This window comes from Neomonachus schauinslandi, chromosome 6, assembly GCF_002201575.2.
Source record: "Neomonachus schauinslandi chromosome 6, ASM220157v2, whole genome shotgun sequence".
NCBI classification, from domain to species: Eukaryota; Metazoa; Chordata; class Mammalia; order Carnivora; family Phocidae; genus Neomonachus; species Neomonachus schauinslandi.
In genome coordinates this window covers 110,505,593-110,519,146 of record NC_058408.1, presented here as the reverse complement: position 1 = coordinate 110,519,146, position 13,554 = coordinate 110,505,593, and the positions used below count along the sequence as shown (strand labels likewise).

The 13,554-nt window shown below is 46.3% G+C and overlaps 1 protein-coding gene across 1 annotated transcript; it reads left to right on the top strand.

The window, feature by feature from the left end:
- The first annotated feature begins 6,219 nt into the window (after positions 1-6,219).
- On the top strand, positions 6,220-10,332 carry LRIT2 (leucine rich repeat, Ig-like and transmembrane domains 2). The gene is made up of 3 exons (XM_021699957.1): positions 6,220-6,329; positions 6,837-7,618; positions 9,572-10,332. The coding sequence occupies exons 1-3, from the start codon at positions 6,220-6,222 to the stop codon at positions 10,330-10,332; spliced, it is 1,653 nt and encodes a 550-aa protein (XP_021555632.1).
- Positions 10,333-13,554: the final 3,222 nt, after the last annotated feature.

Sequence of the window (13,554 nt, the reverse complement as noted above, 5' to 3'; positions counted from 1 at the left end):
GGGGGGCGCTCCCTCCAGATGCCCGCACACCTGCTGCCGTCCCCTCTCCCTCTTCTCCTCCCACCTGCTTACCCGGACACCCGAGTCCACACTCACCCACTCTTGCCGGCTCGGGTACCTGATTCCTCATACATTTACACGCAGCCACGACTGCTAACTGACTAAGCACTTACGGTGTGCCGGGAAGTGTTCCAAGTGCTTTATGTACATTAGCTTAATCCATTCTCATCGCAGCCCTTCGCAGCAGGCCCTACGTGTTCTCCCCATTTTCCTGGAGAAGAAACGGGGGGACTAACCAACTTGCCTGTATCTGTCAGTTTTTTCTGTATAACAAATTACAGCCAGATCTCAGTGGTATACAGCAACAAGCCCTTATTTTCACACAATGACAGGTCTGCGGGTTGACCGGGGTGGCTCTGCTCCATGAGTTCTATTTGAGGCCCAGGATGGAGGGTCAGTGGTTACTTGGGACAGACTTCTTTCTTGGAGGGGTCGGATGATACCAGAGGAATGAGCAAAAATAAGCGACGTCTCTTAAGTTCTCGGCTTTAGAACTGGCACACTGCCATTGCCGCCCCTATCTTATCTGCCAAAGCAAGTCCCATGGCCAAAGCCAACTTTCACAGAGCAGACAAGGACAGCTCCCCCAGGGAGGTGATGGCGGGGCAGGAAATAGTGTGCCGAGCAGTGGTCTGATCCTACTACATTGTCCACAGTAGCTCTGGAATCTGGACCAGGAATTGGTTCCAGAGTTGACAGTCCTTACCACTCCTCTCTCTGGCATCTGGATTCCATTTATGCTGGCTTGTAGACACTCACACACGCAACCTCTTTATGTTTTAGCCACATCTGTACAGTCATATACACGCAGAAACACACGCTGTGCTCTCACTGTATACGCTTAGGGATTCCAACATTTTTTCTCTGAGTGCCATTCTGCCTACATAATCATTTGATTTTCAATAAATTCTAGAGGTTTGGATGATGCCAAAGAGACTCCTGCTCATTTACTCTCAGAATGTCAGGCTGAAGGAATCTGAGTCTGAGAGATCCTTCATGGTGGGTGGCACAGGACATTCAATGCTGTGGGGCATACAGCTCACCTCTGTCCCCATGTAGCAGCCTTTGTTATTTGACTGAAACTTACCTGGGTTCCTGAGGGTGTCTCAGGGCCTTCCCAGTTATTTGAGAAGCCATTTTAAAGTGGGATTCCTGTTCAGTTTGCTTAAAACTGGGAAAGTGCTGAGATATTGTCTCTGCGCACAAGTGCAGGTGAATGTTCCCAGCAAAAGGGTCAATGTTGTGTCTTGTCTGCAGGACTGGGCTCTAACAAGGGGAGCATCCAGGGTGTTTGGTACCAAGGCCTTTAGATAACAACTGCAGAAATCTGGGGACAGCAAGTGATCCAAGGCAACTATTTTGCTGGTATCAACTAAGAGGCCCCATATTGTGTTTAACCTTTGCCAGATATGAAACAGTGTGATGGGGTGATTTTTTTTTCTTGAAGATTTTATTTATTTATGAGAGAGAGAGAAGAGGGAGAGAGAGAGAGAAAGCGAGCAGGGGGAGGAGCAGAGGGAAAGGGACAAGCAGACTCTGTTCTGAGTGCAGAGCCCGACTTGGGGCTCAATCCCAGGACCCTGAGATCATGACCTGAACCGAAACCAAGAGTCAGACGCTCAACTGACTGAGCCACCCAGGTGCCCCAATGCAGTGATTTCTAAAGCTACTGTACTCCCTCTCATATTTACAAAAGACCTTGCAACATATGACCTTACAACATATTTTCCTGTTTTCTCTCATTTGATCTTTATAACAACCCATCATGGAGGCTGAGCCACTTGATTTTACAGATGAAAAAACTGAAGCCCGATGAGTTGAATAATTTATAGAAAGTACTGATTGATTTTTCTTGGAGGGTCTAAGTCTATGATAACTTTCTGCCAGGCTGAGGTTCTTTATTCAGTGTTGTCTCTGCAGTGTAATCTACAGCAGGTTCACTATGGAAATGGATTTTTCCAAGTCATTGAAAACCATAAGAACTATAAGTCCACCAGTCCAGATGAGCATGGAATTTCCATATACGGATATTTTCTGCCCTTCACCTGGAGGGTACATCTGACTATAACTTATGGGCCATAGCCATTGGTAAGAGAAATTATTTGGTTGGAAGATGACAAAACCACTGTCTACATCATGGGTCAACAAACATATATTTTGTAGAGAAAATCAGTAAATAGTTTAGGCTCTGTGACTACTACTCAACTCCTCTGATGGAATGTGAAAGCAGCTGCAGACAATATGTAATTTAATGGGCATGGCTGTATTCCAATAAAATGTGATCTACAAAAACAGGTGGCAGGCCAGGTTTGGCTCCCAGGCTGTAGTTTTCCAACCCATGATGCAGATTTATCAAGGTATTTCTGCTGTTGAGACCCAAGACTCAAGTCTGATTGTTTGATATTTGAGACTGACAGGCACTCCCTAAATTAGAACAAATATAAGTGCAATAGGTGAAATCAACCACCTATTGAAATGGTGAAAATATTTCCTCTAAGTGATTGGCTGAGCCACTCAAGATTGAGAAATTATTGGCCCAAAGGCAACTAACATCCAGTTTTATTAAACCTTGTTTGAGGAAAATTCAGGAACTTGAAAGTAAGAATTTGTTAGTATTTATCCAATATCACTTGAATGTGTGTGTGTGAGGGAGAGAGAGAGAAAGAGAGAGAGAGAATTCAAACTTTTCAATGATTCATTAAGACCTACTTTGGTGGTTTGGATAGAATGACCCCCAAGATGGTCAGCCTCCTAATATCCATCTGTCAGTCTTCCTTTGTGTGTTCTCTTTTCCTTGGTTTGCTCTTGTAGAGAAGAACCATCCTGGTTTATGCTCATGAATACTCATGTAACTAGAAAAAAATCAATTCCCATTGTAAAAAAATAAAATGATGTCTGGTTTATATATTGGTCTTTTGGTATATGAGTCTGGTTAGTATAAGTTGGTCCCTGAAAATCTGCTTAGAGTCCAGGGAAAATAATTTCTGGTCTCCCAGTGATGAAGTCCAGTCTACACCATGGTGATCTTACCGCATGCTGTCCTTGGAAGCCTTGTTTGGAGATTGATTGGAATTGTGGCATCTCCATCATGTCTTTTTCTGACTGCAACATGGTTATATTCCTTTTGACCTAGGCAGGGGGTATGTCTGATGTCACTTATCTCAAATTACACATGTACGTTGCAGGGTACAAAAGGCAAGTAACAGAAATTGCATCCTGGAAAGTGGACTTAGGCTACTGAAATTAGGCTATCATTCAAGGAACTCAGTGAACAGTGTGTTTAGAGGTCTTAGAGCTGGAAATTTTTGCTTTAACTATCATGTAATCCAGTAGAGACAAAAATAAACTCAAAAGTACTTGAACATGGTATTTAATTGCAAAGGCATTGTAGTCAGGATAGGTTAGGCTTATGCTATACTAACAATTACCACATTTTGGTGGCTTAGCATAGAAAGATTTAACCCTGTTTTTACAGGGTCTCTTGAGTCTGTGGGAAATGTGGTTGGAGGGAGGGCTCTGCTCTATTTATTCACTCAGGGACCCAGGTTGGTGAAGACTCCACCACCTGGAATGTCAACAGGTGCTGTAACAAGGGGAAAGAGAAACTAGAGAATCATGTAGGGGCTTTTAAAACATTATTTCCTCTAACATTTCATTAGCCAGAATATCAGTCACATAGCCTGCCTATTTCAAGAGAGCTTGGGAATGTAGTCATCTGTGTGTCTATCACAGGCATGTCACAGAGCATGGGTAGCCAGGAAGACATCTCATATGTGGTTGACAGCAGAGGGAGGAGTGAAGGAAGAACACCAGCTTGAGAAAGAGGAAAGATAGCGTGTCTGCTTCCTGATATGTCACCTAGTTCTCTAAGCCATCCCGAAGCTCTATTAATGTTGGGGTAGCATTTTCCAAATGAATAGATAGAAAACCATCTTATTAAGGTTCTATTAAAACTAGCCAGGGAACCACCACCAGAAGCTATTTATATCTAATTGTTTCATAAACAGAGTGACTCCTTCTCCCACGACTATCTCTATCAATAACTCTAAGAGCCAAGTTCCTGAAAACATCCTGCAGGGAGATGAGGGTGTCATATTCTCAAACTTCTTCCCCTTGTTGTTAAATCTCTTGAGTTTAGGGACACCACTTAACCACTAGTTATTCAAAGTAAATGACATAACCCAGATTTAATTGTCCCAGTCTCTTGCCTTAATTGGCAATGCAGCTACACCCCTGTGCCCATATGCCAAATAAGGAAACCAGAAGATGAAGGGGCCAGGAGAGGAGAAGGAGCAGTGCAGAAATGGCCTGCATAATTCCATAGATGACATGCCAGTGGATGTTCTTCTCAAGCTTTCAGCAAACCGATGGAAGGTTAGGTTCAGCTGGATTCACTGGAAGAAGATAACACAGGATGAACAGAGAAGAAATTGTGGGAATGGAGATCACTTTACGTCCTTATATTTTGAGGTGAGGAAAATTTACTAGTGGGTTGTGATGCAATGAATTGAATCACATTTTTTCCCAAAAAGCTAGCTTGACAAAATCTTGGCCAACTTAGATTTGGCAGGAATCACTTTTTTTTTTTTCCATAGAGCTAGCTTGACAGAATCTTGGTGCAAGTCTCTGGAGTAAGATCAGAGTTGCCCCCCATCAGGCCAAACTAGCTAGGCCCTTGGGTCCTCTTCACCCTCAGTTTTTGTATATGGGTTGCTTTGGGAAGGGCATGATCTCATGCAAGCAATCTTTGCAGCTGAGCATCAACCCATTCCTTGAAGGGGGGCTAGGCTGCACATCATGTCTAGCACAAGCTTTGTGCTCATTGCACTCTCTTTGTTTTGATTTTTACCTTGAGAAGAATTCCAGAGATCTAGCCAGATTGTAGAGCTAGACAAGAAACTTGAACAAATATATCTGGCTTGGATGGAAAGCCTGGAGTGTAATCAGCTTAGTTGGTGACCCATTTCCCCATCACTGGCTAACTACTAAGCGGATTTTCTTCGTTGAGGCCTTTTGTAGGATATAATGTATATCATGAGTCTTAGGGGAGCTCATGGAATGTCAATATTCACCAAGAAGTACCCCAAGTAATAGGGAAGTAGACTTTGCTGCTCTTCAAGAGTCTGTTGGTGTAGGAAGGGAATTAACCTAACTACTGTATGTTAGGTACTTTATTTTATATAGCCTCAAAGTTTCCTACAAACACTATAAAGTATTTATTAATTTCCTCACTTTGCAGAGGAGAAACTGAGACTCGTGGAGGTTAAGTGACCTTCCAAAGATCTCAAGACAAGGAAGCATAAGCTAGAAAGAACATCCCATGGCACAGGATCTATAAAGTTTTGCCCACCAGTGAAGTCCTTGCACCTAGAAAGTGTATGAAGATGGTCAATAAATATTTGTTGAATGATTAAGAAGTGACAGAGCAAGTATCCAAAATCACATACATCTCACCTTAAAACACAAGTCTCTAATTTTTATCGTGTGAAATACACAGCATTCAGGGAAAGTTGTGAGATCCAGGATAAGAAACACACTTTTGCTTAATCAGAAAATGCAATCTTGTGGTTTAACTTCTGCACCGTGATGCTTCTCTGACTCTGCTCATCCATGTGGCAGAGGCAGCTGTCTTAATGCAGTATAGGAATGAATCCATCACATGAGGTGTGGGGAGAAAGCCAGTGACGGGAGTGGTCACATCTTTGTCACCCACCAACTGTATTCACTTCTAGAGAGTGGTTGAAAATTTGAGCTTTCAGAAGTCAATTGTGATGGATGAAGTATTAGATGAATTCTGGCCAAATAACCTGAACCACAGTGCTCAGGATAGTATTACCTGCTGGTTTTTCAGATCATTTTGTAAGAAAATGAGGGAAGGCAGTATCAATGCTAAATAGGACAACTGGCTTAGAGTTTGCTTTCCAGACTTAAGAACCAGACAAAGGGTGAATTTTGTGATCTTAGTTAAGAGACATAGCTCCCTTTTCATGGGTCTTATTGAGCTTGTGATTTGGGCCATAACAGACCTCAGAGCATCCAGGGGCTTTGCCACTGTTGTGCTGACCTACATCACTATGGATTACCAATAATAGGATTTGCCACTCGGAAGCTTGGACTATACTTATTCAAAACTTGCAAGGTAGTTTCTAACAGAGGAATATGGCTTCGGTTTCTCATTATTTCCTGCTAGTTCTGTTCTTTCTGGATTCACATGAAGCTCAGCCATCCTGTCTGCCAGGATGTATCTGCTCAGAGGACAGTTTCGGCAGGTGCGCCGTGCTACCAAGATGCCAGGAGGTCGTAGGGGATGGGCTTTCTTTGGGGATGATGTGGAGCGGGAACAGGCCTAGATTTGGCAGGAAGTCAGCAAAATCTCTAGTTGGTGCTGAACTTTGGAGAACTGTGCACTTTTACAAAATGGGTCTCTTTTATTTCAAGTGAATAACATCTATTTTTTCTTTTAATTCATACATCTAATGCCAGAATAAACCTGATCTCATTTCCCTGTTGTTCACCTTTTTTAAAGATATATTTATTTATTTTAGAAAGAGAGAGAGTGAGAGAGCGCTCACGAGTGGGGGGAGGGGCAGAGGGAAAGAGAGAGATGAAGCAGACTCCCCGCCGAGTGGGAGCTCAGTTCGGGGCTTGATCTCAGGACCCTGAGATCATGACTTGCGCGTAACCAAGAGTCAGTCGCTTAACTGACTGAGCCACCCAGGCACCCCCCCCCCCGCCCCGCCAATATTCACCTTAAAGCTTTTGTGGTTTTTGTACAGGGCTATGCAGTGCATATCTATCTCTTTGGGAAAGATCCCCAGGAACCATCCTGAAGAGTTAAAGCTGTTGAGAATTGAAAATTCACCCTTATTTGAACTGCCCCGAGGGTCCTTCATCAACATGAGCACGTTGGAATACCTTTGGCTTAATTTTAACAATGTCACTGTGATACACCTAAGAGCCCTGGAGCACCTGTCTGAACTGAAAGAGCTGAGACTGGAGGGGAACAAACTCCGTTCAGTACCATGGACAGCATTCCAAGCCACTCCTGTCCTGAGGGTCTTGGATCTCAAACACAACAGGATCGATGCGCTCCCTGAGCTAGCTCTTCAGTTCTTGGTCAACCTGACCTACCTTGACCTATCCTCCAATAGGCTTACAGTTGTATCCAAGAGTGTCTTCTTGAACTGGCTGGCCTACCAGAAACACCTGCAGCCTGGCTGTGGAGCCAAGATTTTCTCCAGCATGGTGCTGGCACTACACAACAACCCCTGGCTATGTGACTGTCGCCTGAGGGGACTTGTCCAATTTGTAAAGTCCATCAGCATCCCGGTCATCCTGGTGAATTCCTACCTGATGTGCCAACGCCCTCTCTCCAAGGTGGGGCAGCTTTTTCATGAAACTGAGCTCAGTGCTTGCATGAAGCCACAGATCTCAACCCCCACTGCCAGCGTCACCATCCAGATGGGACAGAATGTGACCCTGAGATGCCTGGCACGAGCCAGTCCTTCACCAACCATTGCATGGACTTATCCCCTGAGCATGTGGAGGGAATTCGATGGTAAGCCACAGGCGCCCTCTCAATGTATCTGGGGGAATAGTAAGGTCTTACAGCAACAGCAACCTTATCCTCAGTAGGAAGTTTCTTAACTGGGCCAATCGTGAAGTCAGGGTGAGGGTTAGATTGTGATGGGCCTGAATTATACCGACCACAACAGGTAAGTTTCCAAGATAGTGTTCCACTATTGGCATGATTTTAAATGGTTGCTTGCAGATCTCTATGGAATATATATGCATATGCAAATATATATATTGGAGTTGACTTGACATATTGTATAAATATTATAAAATTATATATGAACAAATATGTTCTTTGAGAGTCTCCTAGATGCAAAACACTATTCTGTGTGTTTTTAAATCATAGAATTTCTGACTAGGACTGATTCTAGAGATTATCTATTATTTATTTCCTAAAATTGCTGGAGCAGACTCATCTTGTTTGAAATAAGATTTCCAGGCCTCTGCCCTGTAGATTCAGATTCCCTGTGTCCAGGGGAGGGCCTGAGAATAATGTATATTAACAAGTGTTCCCTCTTCTCCCCTCCTCCTTTCCCGAGTAATTATTACTAGTGGGCAAGATTGGGAATTCCTAGATATTGACTGAATTTTACACTTCCCACCACTGTGTTGTTCAGACCTTATTGGTTTGAAGTTGTAATACTGGGACCCTGAGTGAGGAAGTGACCTCCATGGGCCCCACCACAGGGATTCAAACCTGCCTCTTATGTCCTGAAACTCTATGCTGTTTTCATACCTCAGCTGGAATCACCTTTAATACTACCCTGCAGGGTTGGGACACATCACAAGGCCAGGGATAGCCTCCCTTGAGATATCTTTAAAGTTGTCTAGAAGTCAACTAGAAATACCTGAATAAAATATAGTAAAATACAGTGAGTTACTCATATATTTGTTTAGCATAGTGACAAGCCGCTGGAAGATGAAAAAATACCTAAGAAACTGAACTGTTGACTTTTTCCTATCATTTTGATCACATCTTATTGGGTTGAGATTAAATACCAGTGAAGGAGAAATGTAGGATTTATTGTTGTAGCATCTTGAAGAACAGTGAGATGCATGCAGATGTCTTTTTTAATGCTCTGTAGTCAGTTTCTTTGGTACCATGTTATATGTGTTCTTTCAGTAATAACAACAGCTCACACTGAGCACTCACTATCAAACTTAGGGAATGAGTACTATTATCATCCCATTTTATTAATGAGGAAATTGAGGCCAAGAGAATCTAAGCAACTGGTCCAAAACCATATACTTAGTAAGGGATAGAATCCAGGCATTTGGCTCCAGGCTCTGAGCCTCTCTATATCTGGGAGGTAAAAAGGCAGTTCTTTTAAATATTTTTTTAAGATTTATTTATTTATTTTAGAAAGAAAGCACAAGTGGGGGGTGGGGTAGAGGGAGAGGGAGAGAGAGGGAGAGAAGCAGACTCCCTGCTGAGCCTGGAACCCAACACGGGGCTGGACCTCACGACCCTGAGATCATGGCTTGAGTCAAAACCAAGAGTTGGATGCTTAACAAATGGAGCCACCCAGGCACCCCCAAAAGGCAATTCTTGAAGCTCACAATAGCACACAGTTGCAAGAGATCTCCTCAAAACCATGCTGTTAGCACAGCAAGGCTTCCGGTGGTTTGGTGGGAGCAGCTAGTGAATTTGGAAGTAGAGTCTTCATAGGCAGAAGAATGAGGTTCCAGGTCAGTCACTGTCTCTGAACATCTCTCTTTATGGGCAAGCTGATTAATCACTCCAATCCTCAACCTCTTACGTGTAAAACTGGGGTACTTACCTTACAGGGTTGCTGAGAGGCAACTACTGGGCACCAAACATATGCTTAATAAATGGTCACTTCCAGCTTAAAAAAGATAACTGGCATTGCTGAACACTGTCCAGCTTGCTATCAGAGACGTGTCTATCAGACCTGTTTTGCTCTCTCTCCCCCAGTGTTGACTTCATCTACTGCAGAAGATACTGCTCTGTCGGAACTCGTCATACCTGCCGCCCACCTGGTAGACAGAGGCAATTACACCTGTGTGGCCTCGAACTCCATCGGCAGGAGCACCCTTGTCATCTCCCTCCACGTCCAGCCCACCCAGGCCCTGATGGCAACCCATTCTCCCTCTTCCCCTTCAGATGGCAATGCCTATGTTGACCTGCGGGTCGTCAGGCAGACAGTGCATGGGATTTTGCTGGAGTGGTTTGCAGTGGCGGATGCCCCTGAGGAGAAATGGTTCACCCTCTACCTTGCATCGGATGAAACGCTCAGGAAGGAGGTGGTGCACATCGGCCCCGGAATCAACACATACACTGTGGAGGACCTCCTGCCGGGCACGAAATACGAGGCATGCCTCAGCCTGGAGGGCCAGCCTGCACGCAGGGGCCGGTGTGTGGTCTTTGTGACGGGCAGAGACCACGGCGAGCTGGAGGGACGGGAGCGCCTGCTGCATGTTGCAGTGGTCCTGTGTGTTGTGTTGCTTGCGGTGCCCGTGGGCACCTACGTCTGCGCAGCCCAGGCCCCTTGCAGCTGCAGGGCGTGGGGGCTGCACTGCTGTCCTCAGCGCAGGAAGGCCCCCAGGTGTCCCCGGGCGGCACCGCAGCCCTGGGACCGCTACTGCAGAGAGCACATAGCTGTCTGCGAGGATGGCCTGGGCCACAGAGAGGCTGAAGGGGATGAGGAGCAAGACAGAGAGGAAGACTGGGGCTGAACAGCTCAGGCTGGGCATGGCGGAGGCGGGGGGCAGTGTGGGCCTTTAGTCCCTAACTCAACTTGGCTTGACCCATTTATTCAACACTCTTTATTGAGCACTTACTCTGTTCTGGGCACTGAACTTGACACAATAATCAGGAAGACACAATCCTTCCTGGAAGGGATGCCAGTGGAGCTTTGGCCCATCTGATTAATTGTCTTATTATACATGGCGGCTGGCAATCAATAAATGTTACTCTTTCCCTATATATAGCCCTGTAACAATTACATAGAACATGCCACATGTGCTATCCTGTTGGAGAAAGGTAGAATTCTACGCTTTCTACAGGTGAGGGAGCTGAAAACCACAAGGTACAGTGACTTGTGCAGCGTCACCCATCTAGCTGCTGGTGGAGGCACCGCTCGAGAGAGGCTCTCATTCCATTGTTTCCTCTAAATGTCTGCTCTGCAGTGTTCTTGTGTCTCCTTCAGAAAGTATTCTTCTTCCTCTTACTGGAAACCCCCAATGAGATCACCTAAGTTTGAGGCTCCAAAGAGCTGCCTGGTGGGGCAATGAGAGCCTGGTGGGTGATGTGACCCTTTATTTGTGGGTGTCTGTGTCCCCATGAGCAGTCCTTGGTGCTCCTCAGAGCCTGGTGCCATCAGCACTGAGGAACAGGAGATTGGCTACATCCCAGGGCTTGTGCTCCAATGATTGTTAGAAAGTAGAGTTGCAAGGGCCATACCCAGAAGGAATAGAATCTATATAAAATCATATGACCCTATAATCATTATTATTATCATCTACAAAGGGAGGCTACAGAATCCTGATTCCCACCTAGTCTCATGTGATTCTGAGCTTCAGGCTTATTTTTCCAGCCCTGTGTCCCTAGCGTCTCAGCACTGAGCACAAGTGTTTATTACATGAATGAGGCTATAATCCCCACTCCCTTCCCCTATTAAATGTTTCAAGCTCTCTTATTAAACCCCTGAGAGGTGATTGTCTCCTCTTATCTGGGTGCACATGGAGTGGAGGTTTCCCCGTGAACCCCAGAGAACCTCATTGTCCCTCCAGGCAGCTCTGCTGCTGGTGATCCTTCTCAGGATTTAAACTCACATCTGTCTTTTTGCAGCTTCTCCACGGGCCTGTGGCAGCCTCAGTCCTCACATGGCAACCTCCCCATTCTCCCTGTCCTTCCCCCTGTGGCCAGGGCCCTTGAGGACTGTCAGAGAGGCATCACTGCCTGCCAACAGATGCCAACATCCATACTAGGTGGGCTGACCCTGGCTTCTCTCGAAGCTTCCTGTCCTCAGAGTAGCAGCATTGCACAAGGCCTCAGAGAAGTGGGAGGCTCCGGCTGTGCACCAGCTTTTGTCACATTTTGCCAGCTGGACTCTGAGGGACAGCTGCTCTGTCCTGAGTCCCACAGGTTCTCTTAGGGATAGTCTCCTCGGTTCCTGACTCCTTTGGGATGCAGATGCTCCGCACAGGGTCCCCAGCTGCACAGATCCAGAGCTGTGGCATCTGCCCTGCCCTCCTCCACCTCTCCTCTCTTCGTACAAAGGAGAGGCTCCAGGGCCTATCAGTGGGTGGAAACATCCTGGAGGTCAGCACGAGCAGGAGTCCTCGCCTCCAGGATATGGTGCTCCAGCATGCGGACATCCTCAAAGGTGCTCTCATACCTCTAAGAATAGCAACTGTCTCCTCAGCTTATATCAGCAGATACAAAGCTGCTGCTGGATGCTTTACATAGATTAGCTCCCATCACCTTCACGGCACTGATTTTTTATACCACGTATTGATGTGGGAAGTGAGGCCCAGGGAGGCTTAGTCTCTTGCCCAAAGTCACACACGTAAGCAGCAGAACCAGGATTCAGACCCAGGGCTGTCAGACTGGAAAGTGCCATGTTATTTCATATAGTTAGAAAGTCTGACCTCAACCATAGGAAAAAACACACACTGTCCTGCAGGTTTCCTGGAGACACGTCTGTTGATTATCCATTCCTTTTTTAGGGCCCAGAAGTGGGAGAGTCCTCCTAACCTGAAACCCCTGCCTCCCAGCTCTTTAGCTGGAGGCTTAAAATTGTGCCAGCTTAGAGGCCAGGCCTGTCCCAGCATGGCTGGGCAGCAGTCCCTCGGCCTCCGCCATTCCCTCATGCAGTAGAACTTGGCCAAGCCTCACTCCCACTGGATGGGGGTCACTTCCAGTACCTCCACATTTGCTGGAACCCTAGGTTTGGCCATAGCTTCCTATTCTTTCTCAGTATGGCTCTTGCCAGCAGCTAGGTACTTTCCCCATACTTCCCAGTGCAGGAGGTTGCCCCAAAGGCCCTGTTTTCCAAGACTGCCTCTACCTTGGTTCAAGTTCTGGGTTTGTCCCAGAGCCCACGCCCCACCCAGGGCCTGGATGCTGCCCTGAGCTTCTAACCCAGAGGCTCTCATGACCACCGTCCCAGAGACTGCACTTCTGCCCAGGCTTTCGTGTCCATGCCAGGTCTCCCAATCCCTGCCTCTGCTGGGTTGGGCTGGGCCATAATTGATTCTAGCTCCAGAGTCCATTCCTTCCCAAGCAACACGGCTGGGGCTTGTCCTGCTCAGGAGAAAAGCCCAGTCCAGGCCCCTGGTGAGTCAGGATCGGATAGACAAGCCCCACAAATATTACCATTAGAGGTATACGTGTGGCCATTTGCACAAAATTTTGCAGCCTCCCACGGAGTCAGATCTAGGGGTTAGGGGATGAATCCACCCACCAAAGGAGCCAGGAGGCAGGCCGAGCATGGCTGTCAGGGAGACTGGTCCCCATGAGTCAGCTAATGCACATGGAAGCAGGGGGCAGGAGGTCAGCTTGGCCCTTGCTTAACAGATTTTATTGACCATTTACAAAAGAGGTTGATCACATGCAAATTGGAAGGATGCCATATTCCCCATGCAGGGCAAACATGGTCCAGCACAGTCCTCTCCTGAAATATACGCTGCAAAATGCCTCTTTGATCAGGCTGGGCTCCCAGCTTGTTAGATTTCATCTCTTAATACACTCTGGGGTGGGGATTGCAGAAACCCCAGCAAGGAGCTTACACACCGGCACATCTGAGTAACACCTCAAAACACAGACTCAGAAATCAAGAAAACCTCATGTGCATCTAATCGGTTTAAATAAAATCACTGATGATACTCTAGAGCGATTATTAGTGAGGGGAGCAAGATGCAAAGAACCCTCTCCCTGCACACGTCTAGATTCCT